General features: G+C 28.9%; 3 protein-coding genes across 3 annotated transcripts; 2 read left to right on the forward strand and 1 right to left on the reverse strand.

Annotated features, from left to right (window-relative positions):
• The first annotated feature begins 2,842 nt into the window (after positions 1-2,842).
• On the forward strand, positions 2,843-5,387 carry HYD1 (C-8,7 sterol isomerase). Its single transcript, XM_028067294.2, has 4 exons — positions 2,843-3,117; positions 4,331-4,474; positions 4,579-4,687; positions 4,898-5,387. Exons 1-4 carry the CDS (start codon positions 2,964-2,966, stop codon positions 5,166-5,168), a joined length of 678 nt encoding a protein of 225 aa, XP_027923095.1. The 5' UTR covers positions 2,843-2,963; the 3' UTR covers positions 5,169-5,387.
• A 4,415-nt stretch (positions 5,388-9,802) lies between these two features.
• LOC146886618 (uncharacterized) lies at positions 9,803-15,089 on the reverse strand. Its single transcript, XM_085672590.1, has 3 exons — positions 13,481-15,089; positions 12,556-12,721; positions 9,803-11,270 (listed from the first exon to the last, which is right to left on the reverse strand). The coding sequence occupies exons 1-3, from the start codon at positions 15,087-15,089 to the stop codon at positions 9,803-9,805; spliced, it is 3,243 nt and encodes a 1,080-aa protein (XP_085528716.1).
• A 3,473-nt stretch (positions 15,090-18,562) lies between these two features.
• LOC114181263 (cytochrome P450 CYP736A12-like) lies at positions 18,563-20,779 on the forward strand. The gene is made up of 2 exons (XM_028067669.2): positions 18,563-19,249; positions 19,856-20,779. The coding sequence occupies exons 1-2, from the start codon at positions 18,581-18,583 to the stop codon at positions 20,678-20,680; spliced, it is 1,494 nt and encodes a 497-aa protein (XP_027923470.2). The 5' UTR covers positions 18,563-18,580; the 3' UTR covers positions 20,681-20,779.
• Positions 20,780-22,609: the final 1,830 nt, after the last annotated feature.

Genomic DNA, 22,609 nt, shown 5'->3' on the forward strand with positions numbered 1-22,609 from the left:
TGTTAATTTGTCTGTTTATTTATTTTAGGACAAACTTTTATGACTTAATTAGTTAAATCTAGAATTCCTAAAGTTTGAGGTGAACTTAAAATAAATTAAAAGTGTTTTTTTAGTAATAAGTAAAATATTTGAGGATTATAATTTTTTTTTCAAAACTGTTCCCAGCCTTTAAAAATGAATTTGAGATATTAAATTTTTTTACAAAATAAAAAAATTAGGATTTATTTTCTAATTTTGAAGCGTAAAACCGTTGATTGTTGTGTTGGGAAATGGAAAAAGAATAAAAGAATTGCCAAGAGAATTTTACACAAAAAGCTATATTAATATTTAATTCATAGTTTTATTAGATAAGTAATCGTGAATTTATCGATAAACAAAAACATTGGTACAGGTAATATTCAAAGTCTGGTAAGTAAACTGGTTCCGTTATCAACTCCAATGAAGAAAAAAAGAAAATGGTCAATATGATATTGGAATTGACTTTTACTTCAATTGTATAAATAATTATACGAATTGTAGATTAAGTTTGACAAAACATTTAATCCAAATTGTTGATGGAATTAGTTTATCCGAATTTGACAAGGTATTTTAATAAATTTTAGTTTGTTTTACTAAATCATTGTATTAACATTTTAAAATAACTTACCTAAATCAAACTTGTGTTTTATTCTCTTACTCATTAAAATGAAATCTTAATGTACACTTTTTTTTTTTAACAATTTATTTAACTTCTTCAGATTATTTCTTTATTGTTGCATTATGGATTTAATGTTTGAATTGTTTACTATCGTTTAATTGTTATTTTTTGTATTTTTTTCAAAACATAATTGAGAAATGGTAACTGTTTTAATTTATAATAAAGAATAAATTTATACGGAAACATTACTTGGACATTAATTTATATAAAGTTAACCATTTCAATCACAAGAAAATAGTAAAATTAACATAATTAAATGTTTAACTCTACGAAAAACCCATGATCCGGTAAACAATATATTTGGGTACAGCAAAGGGAGACGCATTACATCTAATTAATTTTTCTGTTTTACTTTTTTGAGTTGATACTAGAAAAGAAAGAAGAAGTAATTTCTAGACAAAAAAATAAAAAAATAGTCTCTCGTAAATGATTCTAACTAATATCAAAAGAGAAATAACGAAAAATTACAATAATATAAAGTTCTCGACAACTTATAAATGAAAGACATGAATTTCAAAATATTAATATTTTCAAAATTTTATTTTTAAGTGAAACTTAACATTATTTATTTTAAATAATTTAATTAATCGTAACAAATTATACAATTTCAAGTTAATATCTCTCAAACCTTTTAAGGAAAATAGACATATATTTGATATAAAAATTTTCACATTTTAACTTTGATGTTAAATTTGAAATCATCTCATTTTTAGTAATTCAATTACTATCATAAATGTGATTAATTTTTTTATTCATTTTTTACCTAATCAACATATTTTCCAATTCATCCCATTTAAGATGTTAACTTATAGCATATAGGATAAACTAATTGGCTAATTTTAATAATTTCATTCTCTAAAATATGAGTAGGATTCATTTATTACAAAAGTAATTATTCTTAATCTCAATATTCCATCTTATTAATGATCATATATACACATCAATAATATTTCATATCAAAACAACAATGTCTCTTTCTCTCTCCCTCTCATGAATTGTATCTTATTAAATATCACAATTCTCTATCATCTTTATTATTGTATACAACTTATTGAAACAATCTTTCCATCTTTTTCATTGTCAAAATATAACTGTTGTTAAATTAATAATAAAATAAATTGTTTTAATTGATGAGTATACTTCTTTCTTAAAAATTATACTCAATTATGAATTCTTTACATAAAAAAATTATTCCTTGCATAAGTATATAAGTATATATCTCAAATATCTCGATTTTAAAAATAGTTATCTAAACATATCAATTTTTACTTTGTTTTTTTTTTCAAGAGAGGAACTAAATAAAAAATAATGTTATCCCAATACTCGATAAGAAAAAAAAGAGTTTATATATCAATTAAATTAATTTCATTATTTACTTTTATTATTATTATTATGAAAAAGAAAGATTTTTTTTGAAGTATATAAATTATTCTTTTTATATAAAAATATTATTAATGTGACCTTATAAAATTCATTGAAACGTTATAAGAATACAACATTAAATGTATTTTTATTTATTAGACTTTAACGTGAAACCAAAATTCATTTTTATTTTAAACTTTGATCCCCTTAAATGTTAAAAATAAATAAATTTAGTCAAAAAAAATTTAATTATGTTAAATATTTTTAAGTGAACATCAATATTTGAGTTATTTAAACAACTTGATATATATAATCCAATTCAAATGTAGACCTTGAACTAAACAAAAGCTCAATACCATTCGATTAAAATAATCATAATTATCTTGAAGTAAAAAAATTCAATACCACTTGATTAAAATAATTATAATTATTTAGTTTTAAAACCTGAGATAAAAAATGTATCAAAAATTTGGGACAGAAATGAATTATATTTTCGCATTCAAATTTAAAAATAAAAAACATAGTTAATTCTAAACTGTAAAATAAAATGTTAACATCAAGAGTAATTCATTTTAGTTATTTTGAAATAAATGAATAGTTCTTCATTCATATATACATAATCTGCTTCTATTTTCACTTATCATAAAAAACTCTAAATAATTTTAAAAATACTATTAGTAAAAATATTGATTCAATTCAACATAATTAATTTATTTAAAAATATCTATAATATATCATCGAAAATTCCAAATACTAATGTAATATTGAATTAACGTAAGATGAAGGAAGTATTGTGTCGCATCCCTTATCTCCTTTCACACTCCCTCTGTCCAACTCATCAGTCAACACTAGGCAGTCTCTATACCCATTGCGACGCCAGGAGAAGCAGAAGAAGAAGACGACGATGGATCCATCCCTAGTCTCGAAGGTTCACCCCTATGTCCCACTCGATTTGCACCTACCCGATTACTCTCCCTGCTTACTTTCCATGTCCAACATCCTCGTCGTCTTCGCCTTCTCCTCGTTGCTCATCGTCTCTCTCATCTGGGTTTTCTCAGGTTTCCACTCTTTCTTCTCTGCTTTTCAAAACCCACAATGTTATTTCAATTGTGTTTCTTGACAGATTTTAAAGCTGCGTCTAGGGTATGTGTATGGTGAGGTTTTTGTGACTTTAATTGGTCACAATTTTTTTAAAATTAAAAACCCTTTGTTCGAAACTTTTCATTTCCGCTAAAGTTGGAGTATTGAGTGTTGGGTGCTTTTCAAAATTTGATTTTGAATGTTACTGAGAGACTGCTGGTTAGATGTTTCACATGTTTCAAGTGCTGCAATATGTGTGATTGAAATGAAAAGACTGCTTTTTTATCCTCTTTTTGATCGTAAGTATCCAGGATTAAAACAATATGTCAAACATTTGCTTCTATGTTAGCATTGCTGTATCTTCCAATTTTGATTTGTTTCTGTAAAACATTTTGCTTGTGTCTTCCAAATCTTAATTTGCATCTTTCAAACATCTGCTTCTCAGTGTAGTGTCTTCCAGTCTTGATTTGCATCTGTCAAACATTTGCTTCTATGTGCAGTGACTTCCAATCTTGATTTGCATATGTCAAATCCAACATTTGCTTCTCTGTGCATTGTCTTCCAATCTTGATTTGCATCTGTCAAACATTTGTTCATCTGTGCAGTGTCTTCCAATCTATTTGCATCTGTCAAACATTGTTTCTCTAGGTTACAAATGTGCAGTGTCTTCCAAATCTGTGAAACATTTGAATAGATCTGTTTTCTTTTTTGTTTTCCAATCTTGATTTGCATTGCTATGCATCTGATTTATTGTTTAATAATATGTCAGTATAATACAATCCAAAAGCAGTTGTTTCCAGTTAACCGTGTATTGTCTCTGAAACTATTTATAGTCCTTGATTGTCAAACCCACCTGCATGATGACTAACTGTGTAGTAGAACAAAATTATATGTGATTTTGATGAAGATTTACAACAAAAGTTTTATCTGAGTAATCCAAGTAATACAGATTTGTCATGCATTTGGAGAGAACAGTACCAGATGCAGTTAAAAAGTTGCATCTAAGTTTTGTCCTGACCAACAAGGACATTTGAGAGTATAATGTATTAGAGAGTGAAATTGATATGAGTGGTATGTTTAGGATGTCCGTGCTTTCCAATATGATTGTTATTTGAATTTCTGTGATCAAATTGTGGGAATGGTGATAGTAGGTTTTCTGTTTGTATTTTGATGATTTTGTATTTTGTTCAGGAGGTTTTAAGAAAAGCAAAGTTGACAGGGTGCTGATGTGCTGGTGGGCCTTCACAGGCCTTACACACATGATTCTTGAGGGTTATTTTGTTTTCTCACCTGAGTTCTTCAAGGATAAGAGTGGCTTCTACCTGGCTGAAGTTTGTAAGTTTCTTTAGCATTTAGCAGAAATGTATAGACATTGAAATTTGGATTTCCCTTCAAGGTATTTGCATTCTTTTAGCTGATGAAAGTTTTTGAATGAACAGGGAAGGAATATAGCAAAGGGGATTCAAGGTATGCAGGAAGGGATGCAGGGGTGGTTACTGTTGAAGGAATAACAGCTGTTTTGGAGGGTCCAGCTAGCCTCCTAGCAGTGTAAGTTGAACTTAAAGAACAAAAGACTGTAATAAGATAACTATAGTTGTGACACTGTTGGAATTCTCATTACCTAATTGACTATTGACTGATTTATGTTTTCAATAACTTTTAATAAACAAACTCTTGTTGCTGTGGTGAGTTTAACATTGGATTGAATATCTTATCTGCTCTTGTTTTTCATTTCCCATTGTTTGTATGTGATGACAGATATGCAATAGCTACAGGAAAGTCATATAGCTATATTCTTCAGTTTGCCATTTCTCTGGGTCAATTATATGGAACTGCTGTCTATTATATCACAGCTATTTTGGAAGGTGATAATTTTTCTAGCAACACATTTTACTATTATGCATATTATATCGGAGCAAATGCATCTTGGATTGTAATACCCTCTATAGTTGCCGTCCGTTGTTGGAAGAAGATCTGTGCAGCATTTCGACCTCAAGGAGGCCAGACGAAAAGGCCTAAAACTCATTGATGCAGACCTTTGAGTTCTAGGATAGCATTGTTGTAAGAATTATGTGAATTGATTATCCGGAACTACACGTGTAATTTGAGGAGGTGGTGTTTTATGTTTTGAACAATTATTTCTGAAACATTGGTGTGAAATGTTTGGTTGAACATGGCAACACATAGACATTTGTGTAATTTTTATTTAGAATTTGATAGTCTTTAATCAGATTCGACATCCAGCAAATCCTAGTCTTGATTCAACCATCTCAAGCTTCCTAAGAAGATACTATATTCTTTTCATAGATTACCTATATGCATGAGCTATGAGAAATTTTATTACATCCTTATTAGGGTGTTTTCTTATATATATATATATATATATATATATATATATATATATATATATATATATATATATATATATATATATATATATATATATTCTTCAGATAAATTTATTGGAACTTATGGCTTGACATGTACCATGGTAAGGAAATTTATTGCAGACTGTTCATCTATGTTATCTTGCTATGTGGTTTTTAAAGATAATAAATTAGAATAAAAGTTAAAAAAAATAAACACATCTACACATGTTTAGTATATCTAGTTATGATTCAAAATTTATCACTATTATTATATTTTGAATTTTAGTAGGAAAAGTACTTTTACTTAACCAAGCTTAAATATCTATTCATGTTTTTTTAAAATGTTTTTATACTTAATTAACTAAACTTAAAAATTGTTAATGTGTTTTTGTTAGAAGTGTGTATTGTATTTCTTGTCTATGATTTTTTTTTAAAAGGAAATTAGTGATATTCAAATATTTAAAGATTTATTTGTGGTATCAAGTGGTAAAATGGGTTAGTTTGTTTGATTTTGGTCCATCACCCATCCTTTAGCTGAAAAAAAAAATAGTAAAAATAGTTTTGATGAGTATCCTAACTTCTATGAACTACCATAATAATGACTTTAATATATATATATATATATATATATATATATATATATATATATATATATATATATAATTTATTAATTAAAAAATAATTTGAAAAATAAAAAGTTGGAAGTAATAATATTAATAAAATTCTTTTGTATATAGATATATTAATAATATTATTTTATATTTGAATATCATATTAAAAGATATTAAATACATCATTATTTCAATATATTATAATATCCTATATATTCAATTTTGTAATAATAATCTAATAAAAATTAACAATTAACCTAATAAAACGTGCACAGGACATAATTAAAAAAGAAACAGTATACCTAAATAATAAAAAAAAAACAAAGAAAGCAACTACAAAATAAAGCCTTAATAGAAAGCAAACATATAGATTGAAGTGAATTGATATCCTATTTTTAAAACTTTCAAATGTTAGGTGAAATTCAATACTATTTTCAAAACTTTCAAATGTTAGGTGAAATTCAGCACATCACATGTAGAAAACAAAAAAAGAAGAAGTTAATCATAGAGCCATTAATTAATTTTTTTTCATGTTGTATATTCTCAATACAAGAAAAAAAAATAATAGAAAGAAAGAAAAGTGGACAAAACACATGTGGATTGTCGATCTAAACATGCTATTTGCTGTTGTTACGATTATTGTATTCCGATGCACTTTCACATCAAAAGGCTGAAGATGCCGTGAAACTTCGTATAATATTTTCCTTCTCTCTGGGGATTTATTTAATGTGATATATTAATTTTTTATTTTATTTTTAATTTAGGTTTTATTTTATTTAAAATTAATTGTTTTTTTTTTTTTTTATAAAATTGATGTTTGCACCATTTTAAAATTGATTTTTTCGACTCTCTAACTCTTTCTATTTTTACTCACTATATCGTCATGTCAGCTTCGAAAGTGTGGAAACATGTGAGTAAAAAAAATTATAAAATAAAATAAAAATAAAATTATTAAGATATAATCACTTTTGAGCTAAATCAACGTCAATTTAACTTATAAATCACATTAATCTTTTTAAGTAAAATAAGATCTGAATTAAAAAAATTAAAAAATCACTATGAATTAACTAAGAAAAGGCTATTAAAACTAAATCCAGTTACCCAAACACACTCTATTAAAAGTATAATCTATTTGCTGTTGTTTTGGTCATAACCATAAAGAATTATAAATCTGATTTCATACCCATCTAGAAACTAAGAAATCATGGTTAATAAAAACATATTATTATGTAATTATAATTTTAAAATTTTTAAAATAATTAACTTTTTTAGTACTTATATGTTTTTAGGAAAAGTTATGTTGGTTTTTCTTTATTTGAAAAATGTTTTATTTTAAATAATAGTCATATCATTCAAATTAATGAAAAAATATAACCATACAAATTTAATTAAAAATGTAAAAAAATTTACTCAATTGGTTTTTTTACCTAACTCGCGATTAAAAATAATTAAAAATAAGTGAGATTTAAACTTTAATTAAGTTTTGTTACTTATAATTTTTAAGTATGTAATTTTCATGTAACTTTAAATAATTATTCAATAATTAAATTTTGTTATAAAACTAAAATAACTAGTATTAAAAAAAGTATAGATATCACAAGAATATATTAAAATATAAATAAATAAATAAACTAAAGGTTATAAATTGATAGCTAATTTATTAATCTTACCAAACACGATAAAAATCAAACATAACATAATCAATTAATAATAATAACTGTTTAAACCCTTGCAAGCATATAGTAAAATACCTATGTTTATCATTTGCAAGTATCTATGAAGATATCCATGTTTTATTTCGGCTTTGTTTGGAATCCTAGCACCTCTTAAATATATTTATGTATAATATACTATCTATTTTAAAATGTTAATAATTTAAATCTCAAAACTATTATTATAATATATATCAATAAAATTTTTTGAAAACAATAGTGAAGATGGACTATTTATTCACTTAAAATAAGTATACACCACTACTTTTCATAATAAAATTATTGCTTTCTTCTCTTAACAAATATGCAATTTATATTATTTCTCAATAGAACATAAACATAAAGCATTCATAGACTACAGAAAAAAAAAGTTATGCTTCAATAATTATTGATAGAAATAATGATGAAAATGTGACTATAACTATAGTACTCTATATAGTATCTTTTGTCTGGAGGAAAAAATTAGAGATAATTAAATAGAAAAATAAGTTAAAAAATAGATAATTATTTTAAAAATTATGTAACTTTTATTAATATAATACAAATTTTAAAAATATTAAAGAAAACATATAAGAAATAAAATAAGTAGATTTTACCTTTTTTTTTTTTTTTTTCTCTTTTCCTTGATCTCCATTCTCCTTCCGACCAGAATAAAGAATAAATAGTCTTGTGTTTGGTCGTGGATATTTATTGTGTTTGGTCGTGGATATTATGTTAAACGTGATTCCAAAAAACGTTATAATCAACTTCACATCACAACAAGAGTAAAATAGCTACATTAATTAACATCCTCTCAAAGTTTGCCACGTAATCAATAATATTAATAACAGCTGTGTGAGGTTAGATTCGTAGCTACATTAATTAAAGTAGAATTAGTATATATTTATAATTTAATATTTATGAAATAAATTATTAGTTTCATTTTTCAACTTAAGATTTTTCTAAATTAATTATTATCCTTACAAAATACTACAAGTTTGATATTTTTCATCAACTTATATTATTTTTATTTTCATTTACATTTATATTTGAATAAATAAAAATTGTTACACAATGGATCAAATTATATCAATAATTTTATATTAAAAAGTCAAATTATAAATATTTATAATTAATTAATCGAGTTTTATTTTACAAAAATATTATTTCTTTAGAATTATATTTATTTTACTCTACTTTTTTTTTAATTTCTAATTTATTTATTTATCTTTTTTAAGATCACAAGATACTAGAATAATCTTGACCTAAAGCACAAAGTTCTATCAGAATATAACTGTGATCATAGAAAGTTTACTTTTTACTATTTATTTTGTACTCAGTTTGAGTTTATGTATATATGTGGTATGTTTGGCTTAAGATATTTTATTTTAAATGGGAAAAGGGGGGGAAACATGAAAGAGGTAAAACTTATAAGAATATAAATCTGGCAAAGCCGGTTAGATATTCTCTCATAAATTTTAGTCTCTGAGTGCAGAATATATAAACAGAAAGCTAAACGGGAAGATAAAAAGTTTTTAAGCCTTTAAATGATTATCGCATCTTTTAATAAATATTACTCAGGGCATCCGTAGATGCCTAAAAAGAAACTACTCCATAAAGACTTACTCAGATTCCAGGGGGAGAGGGGAGATCTGAAGTTCCTTGTTTATTTATGTTTTCAAACAAAGTATACAAGGAGAGAAACTAAAGAGAGAGAGATTTGTAGAGAGAAGGCAGAGGAGGAGAGTAGTGAGGATTTAGAGAGAGAGGGGTTCCGAGTTCTTGCCCAGCATAAGGGTCTTACAGACTCTTTTATAGAGAAATTCTGGACTTGTAACCTGTTGAACCGGTTTTAAATGACCGGTTACTTGTAGAACCGATTTTAACTGACCGGTTACTTGTAGTGTCTGTCATGAGATGACTGTGTTGTTTTACCCTTCAGTCTATTACTCAGATAAGAGTAAAATTACTGTGTCACAGGTAAAACTTTTCTTATTGTCCTTTTCTGGAGACTACAGTAGATGTTAAGTCTTCAGGGTCTTCTTCAAGGATTTGGTCAGAGTCTTCATTGTCTGAAGGAAAAGAAGATCCAGGTGTCCCTTGTCCATGGATTCCTGTTTCTTCGTAGATTTCTCTGTATATCCTTTCCTTTTCAAATCTTTTTACTAGTATTGGACTAGCTTCAATAGGGAAAGGATGAAATTTATTTCCCATAAACTTTTTCCAATACATCTTGGTGTTTATGGTTTCTTTTAAAAGGATATACTCTGAGTTATCCTTTCTTAAGAAATTCCAGTTTGTTCCTTCAACATAGGCCTTCCAGAGCTGGTACTGGTAAAGCTTATCTTTGTTTAAAGATAATCCTTTCAAGGTTTCGTGTTGTAGTTGGACATGGGCCTCAGGATTAGATTCTGTGTATAGTTTTATCACATGGGTTGCCATGCTATCAGGGTTACTGGCACTCTTGGGAGAAGAGGTAATTTGGAGGCAGATGTTGGTCATGTATTCTGCCTGTATCTCATTTACTACCGAATTTATTTCTTGGGTCAGAGAATTAAATTTTTCGGTAGGGGGAATGATAAGTGTTTGGAGACATCCTGCTTCTAATAATAGAGAAGGACATATGACAACATCTCTGTATAGTTGGTTTTTGAAGGTCTTTAAGTCAATTTGGGCCTTCCTAAAAATAAACTTGATCTGGCAAGTACATTTTGTGGATACTGTTTTGCAATAGTCGGAGGACTCTTGACAAGGTGTCTTTGTGTCAAAATATGTTTGGGGTTTAACAAACAAACCGTGGTAATTTTGTGTTTCAGAATGTACCTCAAACAAGAATTCCTGTATGACCTCAAATTTTGCAAGGAAGATGTTTGGGTTTATTTGTGGTGAAAAACTGCAAGAGGCAGCATAGGTATGTGTTTGGGTCTTTGGTTCGAATGCCATTCCCATTTTTATTTTCTCTTCATCAATAGTTCCTAGTTTTAAAGCCATTTGAGCTTCTTCTAGGGAATTAAAACCTTTGTATGTAGACCAGAATTGGTCCTGTTTTGCCTCAGAGAGGTCTTTGTATGAAGTATAAACTCCTTTGTTTGGCCCTGTAATCAGGGCATAGTGTGTAAATCCTTTCCCAGAGGGAGAGGCTGATGAAGTTAATAAAACTCCTTTGTTATCTGCATTGCAGAAATTGTATAATGCACTAATGATGCTCTGTTTCACCTTAGTGACTTGTTGTTCATTCTGAACTGTGTATTTTGGAATATTCCAAATATTGTCAATTAAAACATTTAATTTGACGTTTGTGTTGTCTCTACTAGGAAAGTGGTAGGTATTTGTAAGTATTGGCAATTCTTGTTTGCCATATTTTGTATATTGGTCCACCACAAAAGGGGACTTTACGGGTTTAGGACCTAAAGGTCCTTTCTTTGTACTCTGTATAAATTCCATTCTGGAACTTTTGTACCTGCAATAAGACACAAAGGTTAGGCAACAAAATGTCTAAGAGTTCTGAGTTGTCTTTCTAACATTATGATGTGGGCCTTATAAGAGGCAAGTGTATAGGTGTATAGAAAGGGGTTGTGTGGGAATAATTCATTCCTTCTTAGCCTTAACCTGGCTAGTTTTCTTTTCATCCTTTTTATTAGTTTAGTTATTTCGACAGCAGGATTAGAACTAAAATTAGGACTAATTCCTCTTGGCCATGATGTTTGTAATCTGATGTTGACCCGAAATCCAAGAGGGATCTCAGGATCTCTGATGTGTATTACTTCCATATATACACTTGTATAGAAGATTCTTTCGAATCTTATTTTTGTATGATGTACCTGGAAAGGATATCAGCAAACATATTGTCAGATCCCTTAATATGTTCAAAATTTATTATTTTTCCGGAGTTTATATAATCTCTGAAAAGTAACCATCGCCTGTGAGGTTTTTTGTCATTATTTATTTGATTTTTTCCATAAGAAACAATTGCTTCGCAATCAGTTCTAATGGTTATTTCTGGTTTATTTATCAGAAATAATTTAAATGCTTCTAAGGCATGTATGATTGCGTTGACCTCGTAATCGGTGCTAGTTTGGTAAACTTGTGGTTTTACAGTATATTTTCCAGAAGCATACCTGCATATTTGTTCATCCTTTTTAGACAAATATTTATTTTTCTTTCTTTTTAGGATGGCTCCCCATCCTGATTCACATCCATCACATTCGACTACTAAGTAATCTGAATCTAATGGTAATTGTAAAATAGGTAACTTATTTACCTTTTGTTTTATATTTTGGACTAATTTTATGTCTTCAGAATTGAATTTTCTTTCTCCTTTTAGTGAAGTTTTATTGTATAAAGAGGCCGTGTATTTTCCCAAATCTGGGATAAAATTTCTAGCATAATTTAAAAGTCCTAAAAAGGATCTTAGTGTTTTTATATCTTCCATTTTATCAGGAAAATCTTGTATTTTTTTAGAAATATGAGGTTGGAGTTTAATGGTTCCATTACCTATTTCTGTTCCTAGGAATTCAATGAAATTTTTACAAATTTCCATTTTTCCTTTTGATATAATTAAACCATATTTTTCCAGTTTGTATAGTACTTGTTTTAAATGGAGATAATGTTCTTCTTTTGTTTTGGAAAAAATAAGTATATCGTCTATGTAGACGCATGTAAAAGATTTACAATCATTAAAAATGTTGTCCATCTTTCTTTGAAAAACTGCTGGAGCATTTTTAAGACCAAAAGGCATGACATGCCATTCGTATAATCCTTCAGAACAGGAGAATGCTGTCCATTTTATGGATTCTGGATCCATTTTTACTTGATGGAATCCACTTTTGAGATCGAATTTTGAAAACCATTTTGCATTCTGAATTCGATTTATAAGAATTTCTTTAGATGGAATTGTGTATCCATCTTCAACTGTATTGTCGTTTAATCGTTTATAATTGTAAACCATTCTAGATTTACCTCTTTTTTGTTCAGAGGATTTATTAACTATGAAAGCAGGACTCCTGTGAGGACTTTCACTTGGAGTTATTACTTTCAATTTTAGAAGGTGGTCGATATGCATTCGACATTCTTCTTGTTCCCAGTTATTGAACTGTATATCTTTAGTTTTTATAACTAAATCTGGGTTAATTATGTTTAATTTGCAAGTAATGGGGTCACGGTCCCAAAATTTTGTAGGATCTTCTCCTATTATACTGGTTTTGTTTAACCTATCCAAAATCTGTTGGATATTATCAAAAGTGATTGTTTTGGATATTTTTATGGATGAAAAAGAATCCATTGTGTCATCTGAGTAATAATCTATATTTTCTAAATTTTCTTTCATACAATTACATTTTTCTGAGGAATTAGGGTTTGTACATGAACATTCCTCGGGGGATTGTCTTGTATGGCTGTCTCCACTAATTATGGGTGACATTTGTGTTTTGTCACTAATAGTGACGTAATCTTTGTTTATAGTGATAGCTCTATTCTGGCCTAAAATAAAATCTAGACCAATGATCATATTTTGTTTTGAAGGGACCAGGTTTTCTACCCGTATCGTTTTAAGGTGTATCTTTTGGCCAAAAAGGTCACAATTTGTACTAAATTGGAGAGAGATATTGTTTATTTCTTCATCATTTATCATTATTATTCCGGACATTGTCCTGGTTTTTTGTATGTGTTTACTCTTAGTAATCATGTATGAGGGTACTTTTGTTTTGCAGACAACTGTTTCTGAACATCCTGTGTCTATGAGGGCCTGTATGATTTTTTCTTTAGCAGGGTTCTTGTTTTGTTTAGGAAAGTTTAATTTTACTAATACCTTAACAGATATTAGTTGTTTCTCGTTACAAACTAATGGGATACATTCTGTGGTTCCCATCATGTTATTTTGTATGTTGCTTGTTCCAGTATCTTGGGTTATTTGTTCTAGACGAAGAATCTTTTCTTCAAGGTTATTTATTCTGGTTTCTAAAATTGAGATTCTAGTATCTATTATGTTTTTATCTTTTACTTTTTCTTTTTGTTCTAACAAGATTGGTATATCTTGTATTTTTAGATGTGTTGTAATACATTTTATACAAAAATTTTTGTAGCATAACGGACAATGAGCCCTTTGTGAGTTATGAAAATATCTATCACAATACTGGCAGGGAATGGATGTTGGTCCTGAGAAGTATTGCAGTGTGTGAGGACATATGTTTGTTTCAGTTATATTCATTAGATAATATCCAGAATCATCTAATATTTCACTTAATTCATTGTATTTGTCGTTTAATTCGAAATTATTTTCTTTAGGGTAGATTTCGATGAATTCATTATTTGTGAAATCATTTATTAAATCATAATTTTTGGGTTGCTTTTCTAGATTAATTTCATCACTGAATTCTGTTATACTAACTACTGATAAAATTTCAGAATCAGTAGATACATCTTCGTCAATTGGGAGAAGATTCATGTGGCAGGATTTTACAAGCTCTGCTTCTTTTGTATAAAGATTTGCTATGTTTGGACAATCTCTTGAAAAATGTCCAGTTTGGTTACAAGCATAACATTTTAATGCTTGTTTGTAATTTTTATTTTCTCTAAATTTTCTGACATGCCTGTCAGGGTTTAGAGTAGGTTTTCTAGAATTTGAAGATCTTATTGTATAAGTTTTTCTAGAATTTGAAGGTTTTTGTATAGAAGATTGAGACCTTTGGCTGTAAGATTGATTATATTTAGGTCTTCTTCTTGGAATATATTTTCTGTTAGGTCTGTTTTGATGGTATTGTTGTGGAGTGTATATCTGTTTACAAATTCCAGAATCAGAATTTTTTAGTTGTTTTTGTATTGCAATATGTGTGCAAGTGTCTTCCATTATTTTCATAATGTGTTGTATTCTTATTGAGAGGTTATTTAACATGGGAGTTACCTCATCGTTTTTCCAGGATTCTCTAATTTTCTGACCTAATTTTCCTGGAAGTTTGAGAAACATTTTTTCTCCAATACTTATATCATGAAAGCATCCAGCTATGGAGGCATACATGAGATAATCTTGTAAAAATTCTTTAATTTTTCCAAAATACGTTATAGACAACCTTTCTAGGTGTCCCAGATAAATTCGTTGTCTGAGTGTATTCCCATCGTTTGCAGATTGGGAGGTAAGTAATCTTTGTATCAGAGAACAAAAATTATAAATATTAGGACCAGGTTCGATCACTAATGTATTTAATTCTGCTGGGTATTTTTGTTTAAAAGATTCCCAACATGCTCTTGCTATATCACCTAAATAGGTTTCACCTTTGGCAATCATTTCTTGTGAAGATTGGACTTCTTTTTCATAATGAATACCATAATCACGGATTACAGTAGCAGTCCATTGTTCAATGTATGTTGGTAACAACTGAGGGTCAATTCCTCCTATATTTAATAAAAGATTTGGTAAAGTGAAATTTGGTTCTATTGGGAGTCTTTTTCCCTGTGTTGTATATTGATTATCTGAAAGAATAACATTTGTTGGATATTGTCTGGGTATGAATCCGGTAGGATATTCTTGTGTGCCCCCATGATCTAACTGATAACTATTGGGGTTTACTGATCCTACACTTTCATTGACGAGTCCTATTGTTGATAAAGGTTCTGATATTACTGAAGAGTTTTCTTCTTTGTCTAAATTTAAACTGTGAAGGAAATTATTTATGATATCGTCTGTCTCATCATAAATATTTTCAGTATTTGTGTTTGTAGTAGGATTCAAAGATCCTTGTCTATACATGGCAATAATTTCTTGATGATGATTCCATTCTTCGTCAGTTATATCATCATCTTTATCTTCTTCATATTGTATTATGTTCATCATGGAGATGTGTTCACTATTAGGAATGGCTGAAGTGCTATGTCTATTTTCAGCTATCCTATCTTGTTCTAAGTCAAGTTGTGGTATATTTGTGTAATCTACAAAACTTAGACTAAGTCCTCTAGACCTGTTATGTAAAATAGCAGATGAAGGGGCTGTGATTGGGTTATTTTCATCTCTGGGTAAATGTGTTTGCCATAAATGTCCTTCATTTCTTCTGGTGAAGGCTTGGGCTGGTAAGAACTGTGTACCATAAGAGCTAATGGCTTCTTCTAACGGTCTAGTGTTTATTCTATACATGGAAGAAATATGATTACTTATTCTTCCTATGAAGGTTATGTCTAGATGTAGATTTTCACCAATCCAATTTGGTCCAAAACCTATTGTTTGTACTTCTAAGTTTATATGATTTATAAAATCTTGCAAAGTTAATGTGAAATTTGGAGCAAGATAAATAAGAGAAAAAGGTTGATTTAGATCTACCTCTAAAATCCCTATTATACTTTGTGAATCATTGTTTTGAAATCTTGAATCGTGTAGAACTATCAAAGCTCTAGCTCCGATCATATGTCTAGCTAGGGATCTTACTCCAATGGTAATTAATCCCATGTGGACATATCTTCCTTGTTGGTTTAATAACTGTCTTCCAGTTTGTGGAGATATAAGAGGGATTATCTCATATGTGTTGTCAGGGAGATGAAAATCTTCTATTCTCCTATATCGGTAGAGGCTTGTTCTTTCTGAACTTAGCCATCCTATGTTGTATAATTGTCTAGGATTCAAGGAATCTATCCTCGAGTTAGATCCTATATCTGTATTTTGTTGTATATCTACTAAATCTTCTAATCTTCTAACATTAGTAGTTGTTTGTCTGTTTAGGAATCTATCTAGGATTCCTGGATGTTGTATAAGATTTTGACTTCTAGTCTGATGTTCCCTTAGTCTTCTGGGGGTTCCAGGGAATCTTTGTGTGCTATTAGGTTCTGTTGTAATATTCATATTAATATTGTCAGTTTGTGTTTGTGTAGAGGTATTGGTTTGTGCTATCATTACAAACTATTATTATTGTTTGTAGAGGATGCTGTGTTGGTACTTGCAGCTTTTGAATCTTCTTTTGTATAGGATGCTGTGTTGGTACTTGCAGCTTTTGAATCTTCTTTGGTTATCACTTTGATAAACTTTTGTGATTTTTTAAAAGTTGTTTTTATAGGTGTATGTGTTCCTAAGGACAGTTTTGATATTTGCTTTATAAGACCATCCATTTCTTCGGACAAGTTTGTCTTTTTGGTAGAATCAATAATATGATTCAATTTTCTAGAAACTTCTTCTAGAAGGGCTATTATAGTGTTATTTTGTCCTATAAGGACTGTGTGTACAGAGTCTACCTCTGCAGTAGGTTTTTTATATCCTACAGGAGGAGAGCTTGTAATTTTTTCTACAGCGGTTAACGCTGATTTGTAGTCGGCGCCCAAAAATGGCTGTATGTTATCCATAATAAAATAAATATTGTAAAACAAGAAAAATAAGAGAGCAGTAGTAGTAATCAGACAGAGCGGAAAGGCAGTATAGGCAAAGCGGAAAAAGCAGTATATGCGATGAGAGGCAGGAATCTACGGAATACACGGTAGAGTAATATTTATAAAAGAATATAAATAATCATAAGGCTCAAAAACTCTTTTTTTTTTTTTTTTTTTAAGTCACTCCAAATTAATAAGAAGTATCCAAACTCAATTTTTTTTTCAATCTTACATTATTGTGTCCGGCTCTAAAAGGTAAAAGTAGGCACGTCTTTTCCGACGTCGTTTAGTGCCAAAATCGAAAACACTTGGACCCAGCCAAGGTGGACTTTCACAGGATTAGGGCCAACAAAGATAAAAGGAAACCAATTTCTTAAATAATTAAATAAATAAAATAGAATGCTAAGATAGTGATTAAAAAAATAATTAATAGGTATTGATTCCGTTATTTTTATATTGACAGTTAAAATAATTAAATATATAAATTAAAAGAATATAAATGTATGTAACATATTTTATAGAAAAGATAAAAATATTTTTTAAAATTTTTAGATAATAATTTTTTGATATAAAAAGATTTTGAAATTTGTAAGATATTTATATGAAAGTTGAGTGCCAGAAATGACCTCTTATGCTTGCAATTATATTAGCATTTATGTCTACCAATTTTTTTGTGGTGGATAAGGACTTACGTAAACACCAATAAACATATATTCAGAACCAATCATCTTCCTCTTGATTTGTTTCATCAACAGTATCTTCAGAACATCATATATATCGTGCAAAACTTGTGTTTTGGGAAAGTTGGGTGGTGAAAAAGACTAGAAATAACAAATAAATATTAATTATCATTTAAATTAGTTTAAATATTAAAAAAAAAAAACTTGATCATAATGAGTATAAACAATGTTTAAATTTTTTTAAATTAAATCCACAACTGATGATGATGAGTGTTTATATATTTATTTTATATACATATTTGTTGTAGATTAAAAGATGTGTTTTTTTTATATTAACATTTTAATAATGTTGTATTCATTTTGTTTTGATTATTTGAATAAAAAAAAAATTTACACGACAATAAATTTAGATGCACGTGCGCGTACGCTGTACGAAATTATTTATCCTGACTTGTAGCTGTTTCTTGTGTATCTTTCTTACTTACTCGTGCAAAGGAGTTACCTACCTTACTAAAATAAAAAAATTCCCTGACATTTTTGTTTAGTTTCTTTTGTTCAAAAATTTGATAATTTTTTTTATAATATCTCTTTTAAATTATTTTAAAATATGAAAAAACAAAAAATTACCTAAAAAAAATCGCGTCAAGTTCTAATAAAAAAATATTTCAAAAAATCAATTTCCTTCACCACAAATACCAGTGTGGTCTATAAATACCCTATATTCATATCTTACTTCTCATAAGATTCAAAAATGTTGTTTCAAGCACTAGCTATCATCTTCATCACACTCTCATTCATTGTTTTTGTGTTTCAAAACAAACATCATGGAAGAGCTGCACCAGGTCCCAAACCCTTGCCAATTATTGGTAACCTTCACATGCTGGGAAAACTCCCACATCGGAGCCTTCAATCTCTTGCCACAAAATATGGTCCCATAATGTCCTTAAAGCTAGGGCAGGTCCCAGCCATAGTTGTTTCTTCCCCACAAACTGCAGAACTGTTCCTGAAAACCCATGACACTGTTTTTGCCAGCAGACCCAAAATCCAAGCCTCAGACTTTCTTTGTCATGGCAGCAAGGGTTTGGCTTTTTCTGAGTACAGTGCATACTGGCGCAACGCCAGGAAAGTGTGCACTCTGCAGCTTCTGAGTGCCTCAAAGGTCGAAATGTTTGGTCCTCTGAGGAGAGAGGAGTTGGGAGTGTTGGTGAAGTCGCTCAAAAATTCTGCAGAATCAGGTGAAGTTGTGGATCTGAGTCAGTTGCTGGGGGAGCTTATGGAGAACATCGTGTTCAAAATGGTGTTGGGACGTGACAAAGATGATAGATTTAACTTAAAATGGCTGATTTACGAGGTGATGAACTTGGTTGGAGCTTTCAATCTTGCAGATTACATGCCCTGGCTTGGGGTGTTTGATCCTCAGGTATATCAAATTCAATCACATATATCTATTTTCATATTTTAAAATCTATCTATTTTCATACTATTTTTTAAGTAAAAAATACAAATGCTTTTGTTTATACCAATTGTTTACATCCACAATAAATACATAAATATCTGCTTTTTCTTTATTGTAATTTTCATTCATTTATTATCCTTCGACAACAAAAGAGAAAGTTAAGCCTTATTTTTATTTTGTATAATTTGTCTGTGTCCCACCAATCAATAATAACAAAAATACTTTTATGAAACAAAATACATTTGTTTTAAAATATAAAAAATATTATACACCACTTCTTAATGGTAGTCCAACTTTTGACATATTTGCGGTCATTGAATAAAATTATCTAACTCCATAAATAACAGAGGTTATTGGTCATATCCGGACAAAAAAAATATTCACACAAATATGAGAAATATTTTTTCACACAATCTACAATTCATTGTTACAATTCATTGTTAGGTTAGTATGACTATTTAAAAACAACTCGTATTTATAACAAAATAATAAATAAAATCGTTGAATGAAAATTAATGTAAACATTTATTACATGTAAAAGAATACTTATACAATGCAACCATTCTGCAGGGATTAACCAGAAGATTAAAGAAATTAACCAAGTTATTCGACGAGTTTTTGGAGAAGATAATCCAAGAACACGAGAGTAATCCATATGACAAAGACAAAAACCGCAACATGGACTTTGTGGACATTTTGCTGTCACTCATGTACCAACCCAGTGATCTTCAAAATCACCAAAATGCCATTGATAGAACAAACGTGAAAGGTATCATATTAGATATGATCACTGCAGCATTTGACACCTCTTCCACTACAGTAGAGTGGGCCATGTCACAACTCTTGAGACATCCAGCTGTCATGAAGAGACTTCAGCAAGAGCTTACACATGTGGTCGGAATGAAAAGACAAGTGGAGGAAAATGACTTGGAAAAGTTATCCTATTTGAACATGGTGGTGAAGGAAACGCTAAGGTTACACCCAGTTGCACCTTTGTTATTACCTCGCGAATGTAGAGAAGATGTCACTGTTGATGGTTATTTCATAAAGAAAAAATCAAGGGTTATAATAAATGCTTGGGCTATAGGGCGAGATCCTAAAGTTTGGGACAAGTCAGAGATTTTCGATCCTACAAGGTTTGAAAATAATAACATAGACGTTCGTGGAAAGGACTTTCGGATTTTACCATTTGGGTCGGGTCGAAGAGGGTGCCCTGGGATTCATTTGGGTTTGACCACTATTAGTCTTGTTTTGGCTGAATTGGTGCATTGTTTTGATTGGGAGCTTCCATTGGGCGTGTCTTGTGATGAGTTGGACATGGAAGAGATATTTGGACTCACCACACCAAGAAAGAAACATTTACTCACTAGACCAGTTTATCGACTAGCCCTTTAAGTTGAGAGAAGGTTGATTTCAATTCCAATTTAAGACATGTGACATATTTAACAATATGATAAAATAATTTGAACAATGTTTTTGGATTTATGTGATCAAGTGTTTTATCCGGTCAATGGTTTAAGTGTAACTATTTTTGTTTGTCATAATCAAAGACAATGTGAAAATATATATTTCTGTTTGTTTTGTAATAATGATACCTATATTTTGCATTGATGGAATTGTTTTATAAATTAGATGACTAAGGAGTCCTTTATGAATACAAAGTGAGTTAAAATTCTCATATTACTTAAAAACGATAATAAGATGTATAATATATAAATAGAAAGTTCTATGTTGACTAAGTTTATTGATTCTTAAAAATTTGTTAAGAAAAACTATTTTGAGTTTAAGATTTTTAAATTCAACTATCTTTAATTAATCACAATATTTTTTTTTTCACAAATAGAAAAGAAAAAAAGAAAGTGTAAAAATATAAAAAAACGAAGTATATATATATATATATATATATATATATATATATATATATATATATATATATATATATATATATATATATATATATATATATAAAATTGAGGTGAGGGAATTGAAAAATGAAACCATCATGGATAAGATTAAAAAAGAGATGGTTACACATGGAATCAAAATAATAAAGCCAAGTGAAAATTGAAGAATGGTCAAAAACGCAAAATATGCATCGAGAAAGATGTTCACTAAACAAAATTGAAATAAATGATTACGCGAGATTGATAGGGAAGTTGATACATAAAGTAACTATTGCAAAACATGAGCTTAGTAGGCATAATTAACATAAAGTTGATGATTTCTAGACAAATATTACAAATTATGTAATTTTCTTTTAATTTATTTCAACTTACTACCAAAAAAAGGAGGGAAAATACAAATAGGTTTAAAAATGCAAAAAATGAGTAACAAAATAGTGTTGTCATGTGTCAACATGTGCTAAGACGGACACACACATGGTAACACATGGACACATTCATCGTAATGTTGTTTGTCATATGATCAAATTAAACTCTTTTAAATAATTAGAGAACTAAATTAAACCAATCAATAATAAAGGAATAAATTGAACCAAACTAAAAATGATAATACTAAATAAGTAATTATATTTTTTTATCAATTATTAATATTTTATAATAGAAGAGTTGAATTTGCACACTCTTTTTACCACTAATTGGTTACTTAATAAGTAAATAAATAAGTATACAATTGTAAATTATATTAATGTAAATTTTTATTAAATATTATCTATTATATATAAAAAAGTTGAGAGTCAGAAACGACCGCGTATGCTCGCACTGCCACCTCTCGTTTGAGTTAAAAAAAAAAATATATTGCTTTAACATTTATGTCTTTCACATTATCTCTATTATTTTTATGTGGTGTCTAAGGGCTCGGTAAACCTGAAATTCGGAACCAATAATTGTTCCTGCTGATTTGTTTCATCTACAGAATTCTAAAACATTATTTATATAAGTGCAAAACTCTTGTTCTTTATCGGAAGAGCGAAAGACACTCGATTAGGAATTACAAATAAATCTTAATCACTCTTTAAACTCGTTTAAATATTTAAAAAATAGAATACTTGATTAAGTATAAATATAAATAATATTTAGCTTTTTTAAATTAGGACCATAGATGGGTGAGTATTTATATATTTATGGTTTAAATATATTTGTTATCCTTAATTTTGGATGCAAAATTAAAATTCGTTTTAATGACAAATTTTGATGCATTTTAACTCTAATATGTACAAATAAATGTAGTTATTTTAAACAAATTATATCAACTTTTTCTACGTATTAAAAGGTGTTTCATAGTAGTATTTGGAATGTTTACATCATTTCACATGTTCCAAGTCAAGTAACCATCGTTTAATACATGTAAAAAAGGTTGACGTCA

This window comes from Vigna unguiculata, chromosome 4 (genome assembly GCF_037176805.1).
Source record: "Vigna unguiculata cultivar grain cowpea cultivar isolate G323 ecotype 2 chromosome 4, ASM3717680v1, whole genome shotgun sequence".
NCBI classification, from domain to species: Eukaryota; Viridiplantae; Streptophyta; class Magnoliopsida; order Fabales; family Fabaceae; genus Vigna; species Vigna unguiculata.